The 27,660-nt window shown below is 37.7% G+C and overlaps 1 protein-coding gene across 1 annotated transcript in view; it reads right to left on the bottom strand.

Annotated features, from left to right (window-relative positions):
- Positions 1–27,660, bottom strand: part of ELP4 (elongator acetyltransferase complex subunit 4) — a 125,635-nt gene that overhangs the window by 46,767 nt on the left and 51,208 nt on the right. Inside the window, exons 8-9 of the mRNA XM_065755434.1 lie at positions 25,122–25,230; positions 22,330–22,436 (exon numbers count right to left, since the gene is read on the bottom strand). Of these exons, the coding sequence (XP_065611506.1) occupies positions 22,330–22,436; positions 25,122–25,230 (216 nt within the window). The remainder of the gene's footprint in view (positions 1–22,329; positions 22,437–25,121; positions 25,231–27,660) is intronic.

Raw genomic sequence — 27,660 nt, 5'->3', positions numbered from 1 at the left:
AAACACTTAGGTGACAACTTGTTCTAGGCCTATTGTCTGAACAGGCATTTCTAAATAGAGCAACTTTCCCAAGACAGCAGTGAAGGAGTGAGCACAGAATCCAATCTGGGATTTTTGTTTTCCACTAAACGTGTCATTGCAAAATGGCAATTTTCAGATGTGCAATATCAAAACACAGTTTAGCGTGTGGGTTAATTTCTATTATTTGGGGAAAGTGTTTAAAAAAGATGGCTTTCTTTTTTTCATGTAAAATCATGGCTTCTGCATAAGCTTAGTTGACTACTTTATTATAGCACTCTGTACGGCTGTGCAGTATCTTAATGCTCATGTGGAACAGCTGCACTGACACAATGGGCTACAGACGTTTTTACTGTCCTAATAATCCACATATTAAAGAGTCCCTAAATACTCATTGATGCGACAGACCATAACAACTCCCTCGGAGCTGTTACAGTTTATCAGGTCAGTGATCTGCATACTGAGGATTCCCCAGGTACTCATTGACAGGTAGCTTCTCATATATGCTCGTACTAAGTAATAATTGCTTCAAAGGAACTGCTAAATCCCAGTTGCAAGAACAAATTAATTTAAAACCACTGAGACAGCACTTTAGTTTTTCCAAAGATGGGACAAATCTAGGTAAATCTACTAGACAGCCAGACATCTGAGTGGAACAACTGTTTTCAAATATTACCACTGTCTGGCATTGTGATTACAAATACTATGCACTTTGTCTTCAGTGAATTACCATCACGACCTTTCTGCTAGGTGAAGGCGACTCCAAACCTGTTCTTAACACTGTTAGGAAAAGATTGAATTAGAAACTTGTCATAAAGGTAGTCATGTTAGCTTAAGCCTTGAATTGGTCATTCCTTATATCCTCATTTTTAATGTTTAGTGCTTCCATCTTTCCTCACATCTTAACTACATATCACTGAACCTTGGTTACTTTTCCTTTCTCTTCTCCTTCATACCTTAGCAAGCATTTAGCCTTGCCAACTCCAATCCCTTTAGTCTCCTGCTATAGTGTTTTTCTCTATACATTTATACTCTACAGATAGAGGATATACTCATACAGATCATAGAAAGAAGTTTTTGCACCTAACAGGACCTGGAGTGACTTATTTGCTTCCGCTCACTGCATCATCATGCACATACACAAATGATTCACACCCTGGACAACTTTTCAGCTTCATCTGAGTTTCAGACAAAGCCAAGTGTGGAAGCACCCACAAATAGTATTCAGGAGAACAAACAACTACAAGGAAACTACCTACAGTCAGAACATAGCTCCTTAAAAGGAAGAAATCCAGAAGAGAACACTGATCCTCAGTGTTAGATTAGAATACCTTGAACTCTACGTCCATGACGGACTCTGGCATGATAATGCTGTCCTCTATCATTTGGTATAGGGCTCGGTAATTCCAGTAATTACTGGAATTCTACAATGCCAGATCTGACATTCCTACACAGTTTCCTCCACTGAGCTCGGCGTCCTTTGAGTATTATTTTTAGTCCAATCAAGAAACAAATCAGTTATATTTCATTTTTATGTCACTTGCTTTTTATGACTCATTGACGTTCTGGCTAGCAGGACGCATGGATCCAGCTGACACCAGTTGTCTTGTGTTTCTGAAAACATTCTTCACGACAACTATGTTTTTAAATCACACAAAGCTTCAATCAAATTTACATTTACAGTCAGGGTAGTCACAATGTGCTTGCCCATAACTTACCAAGTGAAAGCTGACGCACCGATCAAGGAACTGAAACAAGAGGCAGAAGAAAAGAGGTATCCAAAACCCCTTAACAGATCCATGACTTTCCTAATACTAGCTATGACTGTAGACATCAGAAGATGTAGTAAGAGGTAGTATGATAACTCCTATAACACTTGTGTTTAGACACTGCAAACTCAGATTGTGATTTCTTTTCAAAAAGTTAAATATCACAAAAATTAAGATGAAAGCAATAATTGTTCCCTTAGAAGACTCCTAGTATGCAATTTTTCTCCTCAGACACATATTTTATGCTTCCCTCATCAATACCTGAACTACTTCTCTACAATCTTCGTCTTTACAGTCTTAATAAATCCATACATATTCTAAATAGTATTGCAAAGTATTTTCCTAGCGTGGTGTTTTGGCCAGGAACACCAGCCCCCCTCTGTCCTTCCATTATTCCCATTTTTACTACGAAGCAGATATAAACCTCTTCATTTTAAAAGTTCTCATGATTTAGCATCACTTTAGATACCACCCCTTAGATAACTTAGATACTAGCTATTTGTGTAATTTCTTTTGTTTTGTTTGAGATGATCTTACAAAAATTCACAGAAGTATCTCCTTCAATAATAGGCTAAAAATTTCCTCTTCTATGAAAACCCCTTCTCTCACTGAACTTACATGCTGAGCTAATTCAAGACTTAGGCTGCGTTGATGAAATCCTAACACAGCAAGTTACTGACTTTTGCCTCTGCTTAAGAAGATAAGACTGACAGTATTAGCCTGAACAGCTCTCACGGCCTCATCCTAATAGAGCTGTAAAATGCTATTCTTGCTGCAGCCAAAGGATTAGAGGCAAGGTCAGTGTGTGTGCTGCAGGGGTTGGTAAAGATTTAGAAGGCAACGTCACAGAGAAAAGAGACGGAAGGTTCCTGAGAGGATGTTGGAGAAGGACATAGTTTTGGGAAAATGAACTTTTACAAGAGAGCAGGAGAGAGCCACAACTCCAAAGCATGGGAAACCCCACAGCTTTTGTGTTTTCACCTAAAGCAGCCTCATCTCCTCCAGTATTCAGCTTTGTCCTTGGTAAATTTCAGTTTGCCCGAAGTTCTCCACTAACCTCCCACAGCCCTTTTGCTTCTCTCCAGTCTCAATTCTTTACTGTACAAAAATGAGCTGATAAAGGAAGAAAAAGTAGTGAAAAAATTGCAACAGGAACGAATAAAAGAGCAGTTAAGAAATCTGCTGGAAGTGTTGATAAACACACAGTAAAATCAAACAAACAAACCCCACCAGTGGTACTTACAATGGCAACAACAATAATTCAATACTTTTGCCCTATGAAGAGGATCCAGAGAATAATATCTGAACTTTCAAAAGAAGCATTCAGAATTAAATACAATTAAAATATAATAAGACTTAAAAATAGTACAGAGATAGCAAAATCAATCCAGTAGAATTAGAAATATAAAAATTGGAATACAACATAAGGAGCTTGTATAGCAAGACAGTAAGAGACAGTGACAGCTTAGGCTGTTGTTTTTCTTGGGAGAAGCAAAGAATAAAAAGTTATTTTTTTCCCCATCCTATAGTTAGCTAGATTTGCATCACAACATATTTTGAGTAGAAATTTCAGCATTAGACTACAAACCTATCTAAGCTATTCAAGGATGAAAAACAGTGGAACAGAAGCTGCCGCCAGTAAGAGCAGGAGAAATCTGATGTCCAGCTAAGATATGGGACCATTGAGACTCTCTTAGCCTTAACCATCAGACCAGAAGGACAGAGACAGATCTAGTTTTGATGACAGACTTCTGAGAATAACTGAACCTGCTTCTCTTTTCAAAGTAATATATTGTTCTTCTAAATGTTGAAGAGCATACTCCTTGCAAACAAAGAGGTCTATCTTAGCAGTAAGATCTCCTCATCATCTGTGCTGCTGACTGGGGCATGGCATGATTAGGATATGAAAAATCCCAAAGTTCTGTGAGAAAAATGGGAGAAATGGGGACAGAGATCTGAACTGGTAACTGATGGAGACCTCAATAACTGAAGAACCTTGATCAGACAAGGATAATCACTGTTAACAGAATCCCTTTGTTCTACTTTTAAAAGGCCTTATGAATGAGAGAAGGCTTAAATCTGGCCAAAAAAACCAGAATTGTGTTCAGAGACACAAAGCCACATCTTGCTTAGAAATACTTCTGGTTGATTTCGCAGACTTGAGACCTCTATTCAGCTGGCTGTCATAGCCCTTACCTCATTGTATGGGAACTGTTGAATCACGGCCTGAACCACTGATTGGTCACCTGAGGCAAGTACTGAGTCAGGTGCAGGAGCACAGGTGAAGGTGATATACCTGTGTGATTGGAAGGGGTGGAGTCTGGCTCCACCTCTCCCAGACCCCATTTAAGGGCTGACCACCACCAGGGAAGGATCTCTTTTTGGAGACCCCTCCTGTGTGGAGTACAGTGAGCCTCAACCATTGTAAAAGGTGAGCCACCCTTTACTTACTAGTAGTCTGTGTACCATCTATATGAAGCCTCATGGAAATATACTATTCTCTGCGATGTCTCTATCTGAATTCCTTTCTTTAGAACTATTTGCCCCACACTCATCTGATGAAGCTTCCTATTCCTGGTCCAGCAGGTACAGCATTTTCCAGACCATCTCCTGGCTTCCAGTGTCCCAGCCCAAAGATCACCACTTCTCACCAAATAAAATCACAGGGTACCCCCATCTGGCTGACATATCTTCAGATATAGGAGTGAAATGAGGACCTATGAAATTCTGTGCAAATGGTTCCTACCACTCTGGCTTCTAGACCAGGAATTTTGTTCTCTGAGGACCAGAGCTGATGTGGAATTTCTGTGCAATTACCAGTAACCTGGCTGAAAGAAGGAACTGAAAATGCATTCTAGTGAAGATACTGGACATATGTATCACCACTTGAACTTTTCAAAGAGTAGTTGCTTTCAGAGCAAGGGTGGGCTTGGCAGCTTTTTACGTAACCAAGGTCCCTAAACACTATTGCACACGGAGGCTGTGTAACAAAGAAAGACAAAATGATCGGAGCAAATAATGGTGACAGTATGCATAACCCAACCCCTTTATATAATGCACAGTGAGATTTGATGGTACTAAGTAGGCCCGCCTCCTAAAGCAGAAAAATGAAGAAAAGGTGAAAAATCTAAAAATGGGAAATGATTTGTAGATTTCTGTCAAGAGGAGGAAAAGCATTATGATAAAACACTCAACTCAGTAGTACTGTATCAATATAAGTGGTTGGATTGATATGTTTTTCTGTTCTTTGTGATTGAAGCAAGTCTTTGAATATTCATGAGGAACAGGCTTCAGTCTGTGCAAAAAGCTTTTTTCTGTCTTTGTCTTCATAGGCTCTGGGAGGAAGCAAAGACATCTAAGGGTAAGCCTAGAATATTTAATGTTATGTGGAACTTTCATTAATTGTGGAGCTGAATGAAACAATTCATCAAACAGTAGTTTTCCAACCCGAGACTGCATTTCTTTTGGCAAATCAACATCAACAAGTTACAAGGACTTCTATGTTGCTAAGGAATTCAATAAACAGTGGCAGTGCCCGCAGCATTTGACACAGCTTGAAGCTCTGGATGTCAGCTGAACTTCCATCCTGAGGCCAGAGAATCCTCCTTTGAATCCCTCTGACATAAGACTATCTGGTTTGCTTTTGTTACTGAGTTCATATTCATAGCGAGCCAAGAGAGCCTGGTTGCGAATCAAGTGTAGTAGTAAAGGAGTGAAAGCATTAATCCAGCTGCTAAAGGCATTCCTATTTCTGGAGTCCTTGTACAAAGTGCAAGATTACTTGCATTTTCCTACCACAACTCCTACAATGATTTATCAAAGTATTATGAAAGTAGACAGAGGAGTTCAGCGTCACCTGTAGGAACCAACTTGTTTCTTTGAATTATTTGGCAGGAACGTGTCTCCAAGAACATCAATATCAGAACCTTTGAGCTCTGGCCAGCTTTGTTTTGCCTAGTCTCCAAATGATGGCAGGGAAGAAGAATGGGTCCAGTACTGTCGAGGTGAACATGTGACAGAGAGGGAAACTAATTTTCATGCCAGATGCTTTGGAGTTTTTACTTTTGGAGAGACCTCAGGGAAAAGAATCGGTTTGACTTATCAAGGCTTTCTGAAACTACTGTGTAAACACTTGCTGAGATAATAAATTCCTTGCCACGCAAAAAGATGTCATTCTCTCTTGATTAAAAAAAAATAGTGCATCTGATGCATTGGTACCATTTAATACGATGTTTGCTTGGGCACTTCCTCTTGAGGAAAAAAACTAAAAAGAATATCAGCCAAACTCCTTGGATCGACTGTGCAGACACTGAAGTATCTCCATCTTAATTGAAGTTGTAGTGCAATCCACCAAGAAGGAGGTATCCCTGCAGATAGCAGGGGAGGTTGGAACTAGATGATCTTAATGGTTCCATCCAGCACAAACTATTCTAGGATTTTAAGATCCTCTATAGCAAAGAAGGGCTTCTTCCATTATTTTACTTTCAGATGATCTTATTTTTCCTAATAGGTATGTGCTTTATAGGCGTACCAATGGGATGCTGTATGGGAACTGCTAAGTCCAGGCCTGAACCACTGACTGAGCACCTGGAGAAAATACCCAGTCATGCCCGGGAAGCACAGGTGAAGGCAATTCACCTCCACCCCTCTCAGACTTCATTTAAGGGCTGACTGCCACTGACAAAGGCTGTTTCCTTGGAGGTCCTTCCTTTTGGAATTATTTTCTGCACTCCTAGATCCTCAGAGATGGGTGAGTGTTTGTTTTCTTCTTTTTTAGTGTTTTCTCATTTGCCCTGGTCCATTTGTTGTTATGGATGCTCAGACAACTTTCTATTGGCTCTATTTGCATTGGCTTATACAGGGGCTGTTCAGTCTCACCAATCAGCAGTTGCTTTACTACAGATTTCTGTTAAATAGCAATTTGTTTGCCAAAAGAAAAGGTTGTTTTGGATAAGTTTTGAGGTGCTACTCTTTAGTTAATGGCAAGTTTCAGTTGATACTTTTTTTTAGTATCTGTCATACTTCAGGAACAGTGATTACATGTGGATGATGGAATATTTTTAAAGGACAGATAATACGTGATGTTTCTTCAATGTGGCAGAGAGAATTACATAGTCTCTTCTATAAAAATAATAATAATTTTTAAGTGGAAGTTTAAGAGCTATTCTATTTTCAGTTTCTGAAAGCAATAATTTTATTTCAAGTGGATTTTAAAATTATGCTTCTGTAATACAAAGGCATTGTAATGATCTCTTCTTGCTTCTATGATAACAAAGCTGTTATGAATCATCACAGTGTGTGTAGATATGGAAACTGATGGGGAAGCCTTCCTTGAATTACAGACTAGATTTGCTTCAATTTTATCTGCTGTTTATGAGGATTTTATATCTTGAAGAATTCTTAACACTAGCTTCACTGCTGCCACAACTGCTGTAGTTATGCAGGATGTACAGACATCCATAGGGCCTAGGTATCTCAAATCTGTGACAGAAGGATCAGAGCCAGATTATGTTAAGTTTGCTATTCAAACTCTTGCTTTTTAAGAGCATGTATGCCTAAGAATGTACATGAAATGTCCAATTAATACTTAAGTTGAGAAGCACACACTTGACTGCTTTTTCAAGTAACAATTTCATCCTAATTGAAGTCTGCCTATGAGTATCACCTTCACACACGAATGTGTGATTCCTGTTGATTGTTGCACTGTGATAAGTTTATAGTTTACTGTTAAACAAATCTATTTAGATGGTAACTTTCCTCGGCATACCATTTTTCAAAACAGGAATTACGTTCTTTCCAGGTAGTCTTGTCAGACACTGATTTCAAATGCTTCAAATTTAGGTACTGCACTTCTAAAGCATAAAATGTCGTGCATGAAGGACGCAAGACAAGTTTTACAGTCCAGCTCAGGCACTACTGACTTTGCTTCCAGTGGAAAGGCCCAGTGATATATCACCCCATTCATGAGTGCCATACTGTGTGCTACATTAGAATGGGCAACACTTAAAGATGATGTCAGCAATGGTTTTAATGCCTGAATTATAAATGTATTTATGTGTATCACTGAAGAAACACAAAAGTACATGGAAGTCCATTTTTTACTGAAAGACCTTGTTTTTGCCTATAGTTACTTTACGCAGTTCTATCTAACGATTTTATTTAGATAAACATGGAGAAAGTACTTGGAGGTAATTACAAATAACCAAACTTCCATCTTTACTCATCAATGTGTAATATTCAGTAAGAAAATCACTTGTAAGCGCGTTTAGAGATCCTAAAGTCAGAACCAGTTGGCTATAGGGGCATAACTGCATGTGAGAGGATGAGTAAAAAATCTAAGTGTTTAAGCTGGCAAGATTATTTTTATTATGTAATTGTAAAAACACATTTTTCTCATCACTTTTCTCACACATTCCCTCACTAACTGTTAGGGAATATAGTCCACAGACTTAGTCCTGAAAGTACAGATGGGCAAGTTATCATGAATTTAACATATTACTAATCTTACTTTCTTGGTTGAAGTCACAAACTGCTCTTGGGTAACTGATACACCAGGAGACAGAGTAGTAGTACAATCATATTGCTCATTACAATGTGAGTGATCTGCCTTTTCAGTCACTGTTGCTCAGAACTCATGGAAAGCTGTCACTTATCTTTCTTAATAGACAAGGAACTACTGCATAGAAAGTTTTAAAGAAATCATTATGGGAATACTGAAACCAAAAAGTCAGAAATTATTGTAAACTCAACATGCAGGATTTGATCAAGGCAAGATACATAATAGTAAGTAGTCACAAGTAAAATAACCCTTTTTTAGTAGACAATTTTTCAAGAATCCACACAGGGTACAGTGTTGGTCCCATATGTATACACAAAGAAAGGCTGAGAACAAAATCACTGCTAATAAACATTGATGGTAGGACAAAAATGATGGGTATTTTTAGTGCATTGCCACTGTAACAAGTCAACTGAACGTGACTGTATGGCTAAGCTATTCCTTACTTTCAGATCAGCTGGTTAGTGAGAATAATGATTTATGTATGCAGCAGGGTCCTGATTCTTCCGGACATGTTGTCTGTAAATACAACAGAATGCATGATACCCATGTTACTTAGATTCTCCCTCCAAGCTAAGATCAATGCATATACTATATTCAGCTGCCAAGCATTTGAAAAAGATTACTAATGTATCTTGAATCTAATCTACTGAATGAAAGTGCTAGAAAAAATGTATTTCAGTTTTAAGAAAGGGGAGAAGTATGACTTGATGTGTCAGAATCAGACTGATAGTCACGCCTTTATGAGAAGACCAATGAAATTTGCCTTTTCAGCAGCAGAAATGGACTGTGCTTATTTAAAAGGACAATTTGACTGCAGATCTTTATGCTTTTGCTAAAACACGCGAACACAGCAAAACATGCTGTTACAGAAAGCAGTGGGAAATTGATATTCCAGAATGCAACTCTTCAGTATTTTCCATTTGGATTATCAAAGCAGAGCATCTTTTACCTCTGTACACTGGAACTGTAACAGCAAACTATAAAGAGATGATTCCCCCCCCCCTCCCCAAGCATATTTTATTATCCAAACTATCCAGTAACTGTGTATTTAAATGAAGTAATTATATTTGATGAAACAAATCATACACGATACTAATGAAAAGCAGCACTACTAATGACATAAGCTGTTACTTAAAAGATAATTACTGTCCTTTTTGTATACACTCACTTTTATAATAAGCAAAAATCAGGAAGCTTTCTTATTCTGAAGGCAATTTGAGCGATCTTACCCAGAAATAAAAGGTCTGTTTTGTCATATCATATTTGCTCAGACAGCTATTCACGCCAGTAAGAATACACAATATGAATAAATCTGTAATCGGGAAAATAATTAAAAGATATTTTATGTGGCAGAGCAGATTTTGCTTTGTCATTCTTTCTTAATTTCTGTATTAACAAAATGTTCCAAGCAGGTGTAAGCTTCAGTAAAGGTCAGCACAGAAAGAGGCATCTTGTTTGATGTTTGACTAGCATGTGGTCTATTAATAGCATAATGTTCTAACAAACAAAACATGACGCTTTAAAAACCTCTTGAATTTTTAATCCCCTATACATCCAATGTTGCACTGGTAAAGACTTGAGGAAGAGTTTAACAGTTTTAATTGAAAATCTGAAAACATTTCACAAAAATGAAACGTTTTGGTTAGGAGAAAGCAGCAGCTACATATTTGAAAACAAGGAAGTCTAAGAAAAAAAAATATCTCTCTGCCTATACATGCTTTGCTAACAGTGTCTTGACACAAATAAAAGGATCCTCCCCAACATATGGAAGAGCTGCTATGCCCTTCCGGGGATGGTCTGTAGCTATGTTCACCTCAGGCACGCCAAGGAGAGGTGAATTGTCAAATGTAATTTCAATCATTGGGTGGTTTGGTTGAGGCAGATTAGTTGTACGCAATCATGATAGATAGTTTATCCCAGCCCCAAACTGCCGCTTGGGAAATCTTGCACGCAAACGAACAGAAACTCAGTCATTATTAGTGTCAAGATGGTATACGGAGGCAAAATTTGGTTGGCAGCCAGGCAAGATGAATCAAGGCGAAAAAGTGACCAATTGCATGTTCAAAATGGAAATTGATAGGCATGTTGTAGTTTGGAAAGATTTTAAACACCAGGAAAAGTCATACATTATTAATTATTCAGAGATAAATATTTAAAAAGTCTTTCTCCATGGAGGAATACTTTTTTTTTTTTTTCAGTCAATGTAAATTACTTGCGTAGTGTCCTAATTTTAAAGCTCTGTCCCAGAAGCTGCCCTGTGATAGTTCAGAGCACATCTTATTGTATAACATCAGGAATTCCTTTCAGTAAAAATACTGCAAATTGAAAAAATTATTCACTAAATAAGCATTTTTAAGACAATCAGAAGGTGTATTCGTTTTGTTGAATTGTTTCTAGGCAAAGTACCCTCCAGATCTCCTCACAGTGCAGTACAATGCTAATATTTATTACATTTACCTTTACAAAGGTACTTAGATATTTAATGAACAGAACAGTAAAATCCACCTGTGTGAGCAATCAGAAGTCTTGGCTCTTTAATAAATAGCAAAAAATTGCTAAAAGAGAATGTCCTCAAGTTTCATTGCCTGAAGTGATATGCTCTGACAAATCTAACAGCTCTTTCTGTGTCATTCCTAATGCACTTGTCACTCAGTATTATCCATCCTCATTAATGACAATGGGAAAGTTTATCTTGGGAACACGTTTTAAATCATCCACTCTTTACAATGGGACCATGAAATCTCTTACAAAACATGAGGCGGGAACAACTCTGACAACAAAACCCCTTCCTGGCAGCTTTACTCTTAATTCCTGTTCAAGGAATAATGTGTTTATCATACAGCCATACAGAACAATATATTAGATGAAACTTGAAACAAGAATAGCTGGTTTGATTTTTCAAGATAGGAAGTATTTTTACAGTATTCTTATTGTGCTGAAAAACTAAATCTTTCAGGAATGCAATTCTGTGCGGAGTCATATTCTTTCTTTTTGGACCAAATAACACCTTTAAACATCATAAAATCATTGACATATACATTAATTAAACACTTCATATTAACAGCGGTATTTTTCTCCATAAAAATATGGCCTTTCACTGAGTATGGGCTTTGTAAAAATTCTGCTCTATCTATAAATATTTTCACTGGGAGTCTAAATTGCATCTACGAAAACAGTTCAGTTATGCCCTTTTTTCTCCCAGAAACGTTCTGCTTTGATTATCAGTTCTGAAAACTGAACTGAAAGTCTGCTTTCAATCAATGCTGATCTTTTTGGATCAACTCAATGGGCAGCAATATAAAAATTTTCAAAACACAAACTCCAGAAACTAAAGATAACGAGAAGCAAATTTCTCAAGAAACTATCCCAGATGTGCATATTTGAGTGAACATAGGCCATTCCTAAGCTGAGAGTGTAGAATGTCACAAAGGATACAAATACCACCATGGTGGGTATAGGTGAAAAGCTAAGAGATTGGAGAAGTAGAATAGCTCAGCTCACGCGGTGTGTGTAATTTTTAGTTCAGACTACACAGGAAAATGTACTTCTCATAGAATATATAAGTAGATATAGATATATATCTCATAGATATATAAGTAACCCAATGACAAAATCCTCTCAGTACAGTCTCTCTGCCTTTAAGCCTTCCTTCGCAATCAGTGAAAATTTGTAGGTTTAGAGGAGCTTGAGAAATCTGAATCTAATTTTCAGGGCTCTTTCAGAGCCTGAATATCCTGTTAAGATCAGGAAGAAGACAACCCAGACCAAAGTTCATCACAAAACTGTGCCTCATCTATACTGTAACTGGTGTCCTGAAATCTTCTGAAGAAGCTCATGTTTTCTGAAGACAGGACAAGAACAAGCTAGTTCCTCCTTTGATATTTTCTAAGTTCATAAAAAAACCCAAACCCATGAAATTCATAGGTTTTCTGATTATTTCACAATATTTCAGCAGTCAGTAGTTGGTTGTCTTTCTACTTGCTGTATTAAAAAAAAGAAGGAAGTAATGTGGCTTTTAATTTAACTGATGAGAAATGAAATACCTCATCAGTCATTTCTTATCAACATATAAATGAAACAAACAGAACAAAACCTAAGTAGAATGCAGATGTGAGTGGAAAAAATACTTGTTAATATAACAACTTAAAAATAATTATTTTAATGATATGTAAAAAGTTAATCAATAAAAGAAAAAGAAAAATTAGCCTAATACATTTAACATTGATCGTCAATTACAAAATGCCCCTTTACTTGAGCAAAATCTGAATTCTGTTTAACCAGAAAGCCGTTCAAAGCATCAGGAGTCTCCTGCTAGTTACTTACTGGTGCATCTGCACATATTCAGTGTTTATGCTGTCTTTCTATCCATTTTTAAAGAGAATTAAAGGAGTAGCTAAACCTCTGCCAATAAGATGACAGGAAGGCTATTTTTAGTCGAGATGATGTAGACTGAACACAAACAGCCCATGGCTATGCTACTGTTGAGGATCAGATCTAAACACAAATATTACATTTTCTTCTTATTAATCCCTTATTTTAAACAGTAGCAAGTATTAAGTACTTGTTTGTGTCTCTTAATAACACTCATCCTAGAAGCAGCACCATTCTTCCTTATATTACAGCTGCAATAACCCATGTAGCTCCTCTCATTACTCTTTGATAGCAGAAGGTTTTTGAGAGGGCATTTGAGGCAGCTCAGGAAACCTGCAATTCACACAGAATTACAAAGCCTTATACCAACAGGGGAGAAATACTGGTAGGATGCATATGTGGTTATCCAAGGGGCTTCAAATGACAGATCTGAGCCCATGACTGCAGTGGTTATCAATTAAGGAACATATTATAGAATCCTAATAATCAAAGAAGAGATGCAACCAACAGATAACAAACACCACGTAACAAAAGCTGAAGATAAATTGTTGCTGTGCTTATTTTATACATTGCACACTGAGTCAGGTCAGGTACAGGCTGAGGTTGGTTTCAGGAGGAGGCTTCACTTAGGCTGATCACATGTGCAGACTGCTGCTGCCTAGCTTTTCCTCTTGTTCATCTAATTGTTGGTTGGTTCACAAATAAAAGCAAGTAACAATGCACATTAAAAAATTACAGTCTGCTGGAACACTCTGTAGGTCTTGACTATGAACATTTGGGTGCAACTGCTGTGGTTAAGCCTGTTGGGCCATCACAGCTCTGAGACAGCACAAGAGCAAGACTAGTCACTGTGCAGCTATTATTTGAGCACATCAAATATATTCTTCAGAAATACGTAATTAAGGCCCTAACTCGAAAGCCCACATATATTCCAAGTATCTGATGAAGACTTAACAGGCCAATCAAGATTCACCTATCATGCTCAAGTTGTCTACTGCAAGCATTCATGCACAAGTCTTTTTCAGAACAGGTGAACACAGAGATGCTTAGCAAGGATTACTGAAGACCTGAGCACTTTCAGTATTAAGCAATTAGGTTATTTTAAGAATAGCGAGCACTTTTTGGATGCAAATAGAAATTTATTTCTCTCACAGAGAGTTCATGTGCCCCTATTTAAAAGTTATACGTTTGTTTTTACTTTTTGTTTTCTGCTTTTAGTCTAAACATAACTCAGGCAGACAGGTGACCCCAAGATTTGTAGTTAATAGATAGACTTCTATTTTCTCATACCTACTCTGACGCTCGTAGATCATATGAATTTTATGAATCTCTGAGTAGAAATTTTTGAGTATTTTTCACTGTAACAGGCTCAAAGCAAGACAGAAGAAGATAAAGATCCCATGGGCTCTTCTTATCTGTTACAAAACATGTTTTTTTCCTAGTCTTTAATATCTGAAATGAGGCTTTTAAAATGAATTATTTTTAGAGAGCAGCTGCTTTCTGGAAGTCAAGTAGCTCATGGCTGGCTTGGGCTGACAGCAAAAACTGTCATTTACTTATTTATCTATGGACACTGATGTCTTAGTTCTAGTTGTTTTACAGAACATAATTACTGTTCACTTTATTCAGAAGGAGTATCTATGAACTGTTACTTAGTCATCCCAGGCAAATCCAAACTCTGAAGGACGTAACACTGAAAATCAATGTTAAGCTTGCCATAAGACTGGACCCATAAGCTACAGTTCTCAGACTTGAAATTAACATTTTGCATCATTGCACTGTTCTCCCACAAAATGATGTTTTAACCCTTTCCAGGGTTCAGATGAGGCTGCCATACAGTTTCCTAGTCCAAAGAGTTCCTTCTCTGTATAGGGAGATTGTTAATCAAAAGTACAATCAACAGTCCTCAGACCAGAATATACAGATGGTTGCCCAACTCTTTGATGCAATTCATGAAGTTATTTTATTCTCTTTCTTTTTTCAATGATAGTTCTGACCTACTGCATCAATGCATTTCAGTGAGGTTCAGGTGTGACTCAGACCTTCACCTGAGAGAATGTGGCTTTCATTTTTTTCTGCATTTAATGATACATATAGAATTGAGAGATATATTTTACTGCCTAGTGTCAGGATTGAATCCATTAGTATTTAAGTGAGAATATCATGCAATTATGACGTATCGTATTTTTATTCCGATTTGGTGGCATTTTAGAGAACATTTTATGGAAGTAGCAATCAGTTCCTGCTGAGAACTACTATGTGCTGCTTAACTCTTTTTGCTTCTTAAATACTCATTGGTCAATATCCTTCCAAGAAATCCACAGACTTTAGGAAAACACTACTATTTTAGAGCAAAAGTAGAATACTTGTAAATAATTTATCTTTATCAAACAATACTTTTACAAAACATCTTTTCAGCCTACCTTTCTTCTAGTGCTAAGAAACTGGGAGTATGTCAACTACTTCAGATGTCTGGCAAATACAGGATAAATTGACCCATTTATTTACACTCTGTACAAGGCCGATCCATTTCATGCTGCAGTGCTGACCCTTAGCACAGATACTGTGAATGAGCAGTCCATTACAATATGTACAAGTGACCTTTAATTGCATTAATGGCTTTGTTGCATGTTTTTTCACTGTGACAACACAATTATGGAATAAATATTTCTAAACAACATAATTATTTAAATGCAAACATATGTGAGCTTAGTCTACTGCAAGGAGCTGCAGATGTATTATGAATTCTATGTTCAAGTTCAGAAAAATTGAATGAAACCCTTGTGTTACGCTTCTATAATGTCAAACAACCCGTAAAGCTAATGTAGTTTATGAAATAAATGTCAGGGTAGTACAAATCTTCATCTGCAGTCTAAAAGTTAATGGTACTTTCCCATATTCATCTTTAGAATACATACATAAATTTACATTTAGTATTATGCAATAAAAAGCTGGCAATTTCGAACTAAACTTTTTCACGTATTCACAAGCTATGTTTTGAAATGCCAGATAATGTATAGAACATATTACTTGATTTCAGCTCTATGTGCCGTTAGAATTCAGAGATTTTTCTTCCCTTAAAATAGGAACACTCAAGTACTATTTTACCTCAAGTTATTATAATTCAAAAATAATCTCCCAAAACTTCATCTAAATTGTACTGTCACAATTTTAAACACGTTTATTTATTCAAAATTGTTTGAAAGAATGTAATACATTTTTGACAGGCAGTCTTTTACAATATTGAAATCAAATCCTTGATTTCATCAAACCCTTCATATTCTGCGCCTTATTCCTGGAAGGCTCATGCCAAAATGATTTAGTTTGATTTTCTTTAACAATGGTAGGTTGGCTTGACAGCATCTGACAAAACAATTCAGAGAAGTACACCATACCAGGTAAAGAGAACCTGTACTGGCTACTAGGTGAAATAATGCAGAATTGAGCTTGGAATTGTGACAGAATCAGTTTTATGGGAAATAATTTTTGAAGTATTATTAATTTTAGGTCTTTAAGTATTACTAATTTTAGCTTAAGAAAATGCTATGGTGTTGTATTTGCTGCATTTTGACTTTCGTTTGAGTAATTCTGAGGTTATGTCTTCATTAATATCATAGGAAAAACAGTCAGGAAAACACAATATAAAAATGGTTAGACTAGCGTAAGTTTAATTTGAGCGTTTGTAAAATGTTTTACCCCTGTCTATTAGAAAGCTTGATTTGACGTGCAGAGTTCCCTGAATGTGTGTCCCTGAGCTCAAGTGGAGTGTCCACTAGGGGATAGCTAGGTATGACACTGCTGTTCCAGGGAAGCTAAGGAGAAAGAGAGGTTTTCTATGTAATCCCCAAAGGTACCCATATTCTCATACATGGTGACCAGAGGCCCTGAAAGGTTTTACTACTTAGAGAATTGAAATTCACTTTGTGTAGCACTTCAGAATAATTCTCTCTTGCTCTTAACCAGGAACTACCTGCAAGGTTTCATCCATGCCACTGGCACTGGCAGCCAGGCAGTCCCAAGCTTGGTACAGGCAGATTCCACTCTGAGCTTACAAGGCCCTAACACGAGGTCAAGACTTGTAATGTCATCAGTGTGTAACTCTCTTTATTTTATCGTTGTTTTTATGGAGATCCCAATATCACAGCATACATCGTGTAGTATACATTAGCTTCGGTCTCGCATTGTGTGAACTTTATCCCAGCAAACACGAATTAATTTCCATATTTTAATGACTAACTGCTATATAACTATCACCTTAAGTTTGTTATAAGCAGATGTCGTGCTTTCTGACAGTTCTCAAGCTCACATTCCCTTCATTAGAAATATTGCCTAAAATTAGTTCATTAATTCAAATGCATTTGTTAAATTCAACTTTAAACAAGAGTCAGTGAAAGACGACCAGGATTAGGGAGAGCCACTAATGAAGGCTGCTTCAAGTAAAATCTTCTTGGAAAAAGACTAAAAAAGTGATGCCACCAGAGTTACAGTGGTCACTTTCTGCTTGTTGGTATGGGATATGTATGTATTTTAAAAATATGCTGATCCCATATGCACTGGTGACAGGGTTGATTTGCCCCTCCAGGACAAGCAGCTCACTAATACTCTCAAACCACTACAGTTATAAAATGTTATATGCAGTTCATGGTATTTGCTGTTCAGCACATCACAGAATCAGGACCAGGCTCGTGCTATGTCAGTACCACACTGAAGCACTGCAGACATCATTTTGGACCTGGGCTTATCAATCTCCTTTTGTTAGGAGGGTATAGCAGTGGCTAACCACGCTTCTACTTCACTAAGAGAAAGTTTTCCACAGTATAATCTGTGTGAAATAAAAAAATAAAAAGGGATAGTATGAAATAAAAGAAAGGTAGAAATACAGAGATTTCAGATGGAAGATATATACAACATATTTCCTGATTTTTACTTGCCAAATTTACCACATTAAAGGGAGTTTTAAGTCTTCTTCCAAATGCCCCCACAGGACACATAACATGTGCATGACTATCTGGAGTTACAACTAAATCTCACTTATTGATTTACTTACAGCACCTTTTATGGTAGATAAGGAACATTCTTACCATGCCTTTGGAATCATACAATAATTTCTAATCATATAAAGTTTCTGTTGCTGTTTTCTGCATTGTTTCCTTCCAAAGGCACATCCTTTTACTTTGGCAACTAACTGTAGGCAAAATGCACTGCGCTAAGAGTGCTCCCCCGTGCCATCTTGTATCTGCCTACCACTGAGCAACCACAGCTTGGCTGCCACAGGAAGCCTTTGACTTTCTGCCTTTCCTCTTAGGAAACACCTCTCAGAAAAGAATCTCCTGAACTCATACGTTGCGCTCTTGAAACTTAATTATTTTTACCGTGTGGCTCTTGTGAATTCTTCGAAATAAATGAGAATTTTACAGCAGCTGTAATAATTGTTAGATAAACTATATTCAGCTTATAAGGAAAGCTTATTCTCACTACTGTTAACAATTGACTGTCACCTGAAGACTGAAAAAAATCAGCAGTAGAGCAGAACTCAGAAATTTCCAATATATCACAGCTTCAACTTTTTGCAAACATTTATCAGAATTTAAGGACAATTAACATTACATACAAAATCCAGAGGTTTATGTTGACCAGGCAGTAAGAAAGGGAGTTAATCAAATAGGAACCTTCTCCAACTGTCTTGTCAAACCAGGTAATGATGTCCTGCCAGCCAGACTCAGAGGGAACATGTGAAACAAATACAAAAGTAAACAGGCCTTAAGCTGCCCAAGGGAAAGTCAGCAAGATGGCAATTTCAATCATTTGGAATAATACTAAAGCAGCCTGAGGCTTTTCTCAGAATGGAAACATGTCACTGTTACTGCAATATTTCAACAAATCAGAAGGCAAAAGAAAGGAACACTTATGTAATCACAGCCGTGGAACAGCACTTTAACTCATCGTTTAGGTGGAAAATAATTAAGAGGAAATTCCCTTTTTGTGAGCAATTGTACCTAAATGACAAAGACAAACAATGCTTCCTTAGATGTTCTAGGAGTGAAAAAATGAGAGACGGATTGCTTTGGTTTTGATACGGGAGGCTTCAGAATGGCAATGAAAAAAGTTCTGCCAGACAAAACTGTGAGCACGATGTTTCTACAAAATGTATCCCATGCTGATAACACGTTACACTCTGAGCTACAAAGAAAGCATAAAGAATTTCAGGGGGGATTCTGCTGGAAAGTTTCATCAAAATGAATGGGGTGTCATATCATTTAACTGAGAAATCAAAAAATATTTCAACTATTTGGGGAACTTACCTAATCAGTAAACTTGCAGTATGTGTCTAGTCATGTAGCCATCTTTTAGTCAATCATCAGAAAATCAAAGGCAAATTGGCATGACTCAACCCAAACTTTAATACCGCATGATTGTGTCGTGTAAGCTTGTTTTGTGCGAGGGCTGCTGTGGTTTTAGCAGAGAGATTAACGACCGGACCTAAGCTGGCCTCCAAACCTTGCCCTGCTGATGCCTCAAGCCCTTTGAAGTCTGACCATCATACCTGGCAAAACAACAGTGGGAACTAGGCTGGTGTCAGATCTAATCAAGTTTCCTGCCTCAGCATAGCTAACTATGGGGTACACTAATTGGCCCAATTGCGGATTATACCTTTTGCTACAGATTCAAGACAATAATTTAGTCAAATGATGGTTTTTATCTCCTTCTAATTAAGATTCCAAAGAGGGAAGAAATAGGATTAGACAGGCTAACTTCAAAATTGTGTCCTTTAAAGAGGTATGCGCATAAGATAGGCCGCTGATAATATTGCGTATACTAATATATTCCCAAATCCTCATGTTAGTTAATAGCAAAACTGGGTGCAGCTACTGCACCTTTTACCATGAGGAGAGGTCTACCTCATAATCTGGAATGTGAGTCCTCAGAACTATCCACCAAAAAGCACTGCCATCCAAAAAAAACCCTGCCATTTGCAGTAGACTTGAATCAATCTTACTTTGATGGAGATGCAAGAGAAAAGATAGAAACAGTTCAAGTGTTTCTGCAGGCTGTAATGAGGTGGAGTCCCTCCTACAAGAATGAAGTCTACTAAAACAGATCTGATGTTTAAAGTTTGTTCCCAACGAGGGCCAAGCTGGTGATCCAGACGTGAGAAAATCTATGCTCCGTGCCCTCATTATAAACTGTCAAATAAGAAGGTTCTATTGACAAAAACCCTTGTTGGAAAAATTTTGCTGTTAGTCAGAAGTTGTGTTTTGAACTTTTCTTATGCAATTTCACCTTAAAGAAGCTTCTGAGGTACAGGCTGGTATTATTACCCCAAATTATGGAGGTAGCTAAGCAGTTGCTTTACAAAAACTGCTACGTACTCAATGCATCTTAAACTCGCATTTAAGCTGCTAAAGGAGTCAGAAACTTGGATGCACTTTATATAAACCATACTCCTGAGTGTAATGCAGACTGTTGTGCTGCTTCATGCTTTGACCACCAGAACAAAAGTGACTGCTGACTCATCACATTCTAACTGCAGAACCCAGTTTTAGTAGATTGCATTCGTATCCCTTCTTAATTTTCCCTTGCTCCCATTTCCTTACGGACCTCGTTGCTCCAGTCAGCCTCACTGCAGCCTGCCTCCTCTAATACGAGGACGAAAAACTTTTGGATTACTGAGTAATGAATTGAGGGCAGGATCTTACGAGTTTAAAAAGGACCAGTTTGTATCAGTTTAACTTCTGGAAAGCGCATCTCTAACAAAAACTGAAAAGGGCTGCAGTTGAGCAATGGAGAGAGGAATTATTCAAGTGGGTCATGTAGGTGTCTCGTGCAACAGGTTGTTCTGAGAGTTCCACTGCAGCTGCTCCCAGCAGCTCTGTCCCATGGCTAATTACTTTCTTTTTACGGAGCTTCCTCTTCAATGCCCCTCCGCACTTTCCCCCTTTCAAATTACATTACGAATTAGAATCACACACAGAAAAAAATATACTTGTAGTCAGGGTTCGGAGTGAGAAAAAAATCACAATATTCTAATTCATAGCTATACTAACTGTGATTTTCCTACGCTTGCCTAATGACATTGCATGCTGCTTTGTGCTTCTAAAAGCAGTAAAAACATTTGTATTTTAAAACCAATATTGAACTATAAACGTTTCAGCTTGTAGTGTACTGCTCAAAAGCAGTTGTTAAAATGGCTTAATACTTCCCAATGCCTGGTTGCATTTGTCACATTCTCTGGAAAATGAGAAACATAACAAATGAATGTCTTTTTGGGGAAAAATTGCCTTCCTCCATGTATTTGCCTCTAAGTGGCTTTTGAAGAGGATACCTCTACTAGGGAAACTTCTGGCACGCATGCAGAGATGACCTGCTTGAAGAAGTGGCTGCCTGATTAACTATTAACTACTCTCAATAGGATTAGATAATTAAAGACATTGATGACCATTAATTAGGAGGAGGGCACCTTAATTTGTCACTTGATAGGGTCCTTTCAATGATTTATAGGTTAGGGCTACTTGCAATTGTGAAGGGGAGGGGGCAGTGAAGAGAGGGAACCCTCAAGTTACCTTATCAAGTGGCCAGCTAAAAAGGGCAGAGGGTCAAATAAGGGCCAAAGTGGTCACTTAAGGGTGAAGTCCCAAACACCAAAGCAGTGCCAAGCCACATTGACCATCGTTTGGTGATGGAGTAAAAAATATGCTAATTTATTGGTGGCAATTCTCTCTTTTTATGGTTTCAAGCAGTTAAGACAAGTGGCCTGCTTAAGAGCTTTTCATTTGAAAAGAGATTAAACAAAATGGTCTGTCAGGGATGCCTGGCTGTTTTATGTCTTTGTTAAAAAAAAAAAAAAAAAAATTGCCCAGACTGTACCGATGACTATCACATCACCCCAAAAGCCATCTCCCATCTCTAAGTGTTACTTGGTTAATAAATACATCAGCTCTAATTGCTTAATAGAGCTGTGTTCATTTGCTCTTTAGCAAGATTAAAATGAAATACATCTTTTGTATTACTGCCTTCTATCAGGACTGTCTGCATAAAGGTCACGGAAAAAAGTTTAAATTTAGTAGGAAATTTACTTAAGGACATTAGTGTAAATGATACTGTGTTTAAAATGACATAAAAGAGCGAAAGGTGATTTCAGTAATGCAAAGAAAATGGTTTCTGAATACTGATAAGGACACTTATCCCTCATACCACACACAATTTTAGGCAGCATTATACATTAAAATCCCTCTACCGGGGTAATAACATGTAGCTACTTTCCCACCCACTAACAGAAGTAAGAGCAAGTCATTAACATTTAATTAAATATGCTCCTGACATCCTTAGAAACATGTCACGCTTTGTTATTGAAGGTTGTGGCCTACTTTCTATGTACATTTTAAACCAAAATAAACTATTTATAACGGACTGATTTAGTGCAGCAAACGAGACATCTTTAATTAGAAGGCATACTACAGTGTTTTAGAAAACCGTTTGGAAAAGCAAAAGTGTAACGAAATGAACTTACAACACCCGATGCATATTTCATGCATTTCACCACATGAAACATAAGAGACAGGATTAGCTCCACCTTTTGGGTTCTAAATAGTGAAACAAAACTGCTTCTCTTACCTCAACGGTGAACTGCTTCCTTTTTAATCTAAAGGCAAGGTCCTTCGTGTCTGACGCATCACAGATCAAGCTATTAAGCCGAGGAATCTGATGCACATGAAGCAAACCTTGTGGAAAGGAAAAGTAAAGGAGGGGGAAAAAAATAAGAAAATGCTGTCATCCAGATGCATAAATTAGAGAGTCTTACAGCAGAATCCTGTATATTTACACACACTCATCCTCCCCTTTTTAAACTGGAGCTTACTACCAGAAGCAATGAAGCAAACGGTGCGATTATACTCAAGTAATCAAGCAGAATAAGATAAACAGAAATCCTTGTGCGAGGAAAACTAATTGCACTTTGGTACAGAAGTACAGATGTAAAGAGGGATCTTAATACTTGTCAAAACTACAGCCGGTTTGTGTGTGATTTTCTCTTGTATTTACAGTAAGCAAATATGGCTATCACCTTGCATGCTGCCCACGGCACCACTGAGTGATCTTTATTTTATTAAATGCACCAGTAAGCAGCCAGCAAAACAAGGCTTATGGGTTACTGATAACCACTGAGGCTCTAATGAGCAGTGCCGCGCTCTGCGCCCTCGAAAAGGTGGAGGAAAAGTTCCCGAGAAATGCTGATTCTGAGCACCCTCGTGCAAGGATTTTAACCCCTCTGCCATCCGCACAGAAATACATTTTCTGTGCTCGAGAGGCTGAGCTGGCCGCTCAGATGTTTTCACCAGTGCTAGGTGCACTGCAAGCTCTGCATTCTGTCACTCGCAGCTCAAGCTGATGTTTTCTGACAAGGACGCTGGATGGTTTTTGTGCAGCCTAATATAGTTTCTGAACAACCTGAGGGTGATTTTCTACATCTGAAAACCAGGAAAATTCTACAGGGCTTCTCGATTACTGGCCTATATTTGCTATTCATAAAGCCAGTGTCAAAATGGAAATACTGAACATTTACAAAAGGCATCTCGCCTGAAAACGGCAGCTGTGAGAGAGAAAACCCCAAACGTTAAAGCCCTTATTTAAAGGAAGGCAAGTATTTTTCTGGGTCTTATTTCTTTTTTAAATGGAGAACAGGGAAAGAAAGCTCCTAAAACTGAAATACTTAAAAAAGCTCAACGCTTACAAGGTACTAAAAGCCAAGTCCTCCATGTTATTACAAAAATATTTTGTAATAATTGTCTTCTGAATATTTAAGCCTTTTACCCTTGCGTCCAAGCTGTTAGTATATAAAAATATTTCTTTGAGTTTTCTATTCGGAGTATAACCATCATATGCAGGAGCAGCAGGCATAACAAAGGGTTGTTTTTATTTAAAAAAACTCAATTAAGGCCAATTTATATCATTGTTATTTTACTGACTCCACAACCCCCTAAATTTACAGACAGCTTAACAAAATTACTAGTGCAGAATTCATTGAATAATGCAAAAATTTAAACAAACTTTTCCTGACTAATGACAAAACCTCCCATCATTTGCAGTAAATAAATCCTCTTACATGAAAATAACCCACACGGTTTAAACCATTAAAAATACCGACTGTTAAAATGTGAAGGCTCCTTAACACATAAAAAGCTGTGCATTGGCCCTTAATTTTTATTAAGAAATACCAAGAATGTTTTTACAGGAAAATAGGGAATAACTGCTAAAAAGCACATTGTCTTAAAAGATCTCCACGCTGCTGAGAAAAGCTGTATCAAATTGACAGAATTATGTTAGCATAAACAAATGCCACATCACCATTATACAATGGGGAAAATAATTAGGCAAATTATTCTAGCTTTTCTTCAGGATTTCTTTTTTTCTTCACCTTCCTCAGATGAGGAAATAGGTATTATTTTCTTGGACCAAACACTTCTCTCTCATTTATTACTTACTGCCTGCGTACACACAGTGGTATCTCAACACCATCCTTGCTGCTTTTTCTGTATGTTCTGCTGCAAAAAACACGGCCACGCTCTCACATGTTTACAGCAGGTTTCGGGTAAGCAGTTTACTTTCAGCTGAGGGTTTCCATGGAACTACAGTAGTATCACAATAATAATAGCTGTAATTTATGCACGCTCCGAGCACCGCTCTGGATTAGCTAAAACTGTTTGTTATTCACTGCTTGGGCTACGCATAACTTCAAATCTGATCTTGAAAATTTAAATACTGCTGCTGACAGAGCTTACAGAATTGTTGGGGGAAAAAAAAATTACAGGATTAAACACCGTTACACATTTTGAAGATAAATCACTTGAAAGGCTACGTGCCTTTTTGCAAAGATTAGTTTCGTATTTTACATGCCACACGCAGCCACATTCATTTCTGTAAATGCACAGCTTCCCTAACTGAAAGCTGCAAAACAGCATGTCATTTGTAGATAAAGTTTATACGCCGCATCGTTTAGCAGATTATTCCCCTTAATATATGTTTTTCCATGTTCTCTACTTAAAACTTGTCAGATCAGAAGTATTGATTTCATGACAAGTTCAGCTCACTGGTCAGATGATTGCCAAGCCTCCTCTGCATGTGAATTCCCCAAAGCCTGCCTGTTGAGATGTACATCTGATTGAGCCATGCCTCAGTAATACGGCTTGACAACATGCAAGGAGTTGCCATGTTTCCTTTGCAGCCTTAATGCACTTTACGGGGAATTTTCCTAACTTGAGACTGGTTAGCAAGGAGGAGCATTTAAGAGAGAGATTCTAAAATGAAATCAAATTCTACTTCAGAGCAGATACCCAGTTGGAGGGTAAAGCCACTAAGTGCCCTAGAAACACTCAGGGCAGACTTTTTGCATTGCTAAAGATGGAACTTACCGTGGTAATCCTTGTATAATGGATTGGTTTCTCTCTCAGCGCCGATAAATGATTCAAGACCAACTACCACATCTGACAAGTTTGTTACACGTTCCATAATTGCTTTATTCTGTAAGACACGGAAACAAAATACACATCATATGTGATGAAAAAAGTAATTAATGTTCATGGAGTAAGCCTTGGTCTTTTCCATGACAAACAGTGGGGAAAAAATAGGTCATCAATTCCTAGAGATTAGATGGAGGACTATTAATTTGCTTAAAATAGATGGAAATTTGTGCCTAAAGGAAAGAAAGCATAGAAGACAACAGCACTGAATTCATATTTTCCTGTTCTTTCTACGATAAGCCTTAGTTCACACTGGAGATATTTACAAGCATGCAGCAGTGAAGTATCTCACGTGGATTCGTACCATGAGTTAGATGCCAAGATTGTGTTCTGAAAACCCCGTCCCTTAAAACAATTAGGCATATCACCTCCAATATTTTGAGCAACCACAACACACCATTACTCATTCTGGTCATCAGTCAAACTGCATTGATTTAAAATGTTAAATAATAAAAAAAAAAGGCATTTTCTCCAGTGCTGCTGCTTCTAAAAATTCCTCTCAGTACAACATATCACTCCAATCTTCAAATTGCATTTTCACTTCTCAACGTAGTTGAGTGGTTCTATGATGTCACAGTTTATTAAACAAAAGAAAAAGAAAAAAAAAAAGATAATACAAGTAAAAAGACAGTTATCTCAAACCTGCTAGGACTGCTGGCACCATCTTCTTGATGGCTGTAGTTGCTGTGCCCGTAACACCTTCAGGGGTATCAAATGCAATCACCTCAAAATGCACCAATGCCAAGTAGAAAGAGCTTGCTCTGTAGCTCCACGTTAGAACTTTGTATTTTTTATTAATCTTAAATACTTTTGCACAGTCTGAGCTTCTGTTGGCAAACTATGTGACTGACAGTACAAAAATGTGAATTTAAAACACTTGTTAAATTTTAAATAAAAAATTACACAATAGTTGGTACCACAGAGAAAGGGAGGATGCCAGATATGTTTGTAAAATCTGTGCATGACATGCTTGTTTGTTAAAACAGTGAGCACTGCATCAATTGCTTTCAACAACAGAGCCACCAAGAAGTCCATGAGTCAGATGTGGAAGACGACCATTTCCTACTCCTGCCAAAGAGGTGAACTCTCTTTTTAGAGCATTACACAAAGTAACCATGGCCTGCCCTGCACAGCCCAATCTGCTCAGGGTACAAGGCCCAAAGCTGCCAGTCCCTTGGTACCTCCATACCCCCTCCCTTCCCCAACTTATGGGCCAGATGGCATTAAATCCTCTGGACTGGTCTCTTTACAAAGCTGCTACTTGTGCTCAGGCCAAAATGGTCTATCCCCATGGAATCAGAGAACTTCAGTTTTACCTGCAGTCTAAAGATGGATGAAGATAAAAGAATATAATACTGCAGAATTTCCTTTCTGAGCAACGATGCAAGTGAACTGAGGTAAAAGAATGCTGCTTCCCTATCAGGCCTTACACTTCATTATTGCGTGCCCTAATTATATCCACCACTGAAATATTAAAGATGACTTGCAAATTAGTTCCTCTTCTAGGAAGGGAGAGACAGCATACCATATTTTAATGGGAACTCTTAGTCGTATTATTTTATAGGGTCAGTCACTTAAGGACACTATAAATCTGAAGTAGCTAGCAACCTCTTTAAATCAACAGACTGGAAATTACCTTCTTTTGCCTCTTCTTCGGCAGAATGCTGGGTGTTATTTGTATGAGTAAAAAAAACAGTAAGCTGTAATATAAGCTAACAGGTAAATACTGGTAATTTCTGGAAACTAACCTGAATTCTTAGTATAGGAAAAAAAACCAAACTAGACCTTTTGGGAAAAAAAAAAATGTTTGCTGTTCGTTAGCCTTTTTGCTTGCTGTTTTTAACCAACAGCAGTTATAAAATCTGTAGGTAGAAAGGTGCTCAACCATCAGCAAGGCATCGTCATCATTACAAGTCCTATAAATCCTATGAACAGCACCTTTCCTACTCAGTTCTGGAAATAGTTCTGGAAATACTAAAGCAAGGGACAGCAATTCAATATTTACCTAATGATACATACTTGAGCATGTTGGTTTCAGTTCTTCTTCTCAATAGTATGCTTTCTTAAATTGTAATCCGTTCGCCTATGTTGATTTTGTTGTTGTTTTTAAAGTGTGTCAAAATATTCTCCAGGCTTAATGCAGTGTATCTTGGGAAATATTTTCCACAATGAATTGCCACAACAAATAGACATTTGCTTATGTGGCACTGTTGTCATAGATCTGTATCTATCGTGTATTTTTCTAGTTTGCAGTGTTCAGCACATTAATGCCCAATCAAAGCTGACGTCAGCACACAGATAGTTGTGATGTATGGCATACTGACATAAACACACAAATCATGTTGCCCCATCTGGGCTTGAAAATTTAACAGAGCTCCAGATCTTCCTCCAGCCCCATACAAATCTACCTCCTGCTTCTGGCATAAACTTG

This window comes from Cyrtonyx montezumae, unplaced genomic scaffold (assembly GCF_038088225.1).
Source record: "Cyrtonyx montezumae isolate F1298 unplaced genomic scaffold, pur_monq_1.0 scaffold_10, whole genome shotgun sequence".
In the NCBI taxonomy this organism is placed as follows: Eukaryota; Metazoa; Chordata; class Aves; order Galliformes; family Odontophoridae; genus Cyrtonyx; species Cyrtonyx montezumae.
The sequence above is the reverse complement of the archived record's forward strand: the minus strand, read 5'-3'. Positions and strand labels throughout refer to the sequence as shown.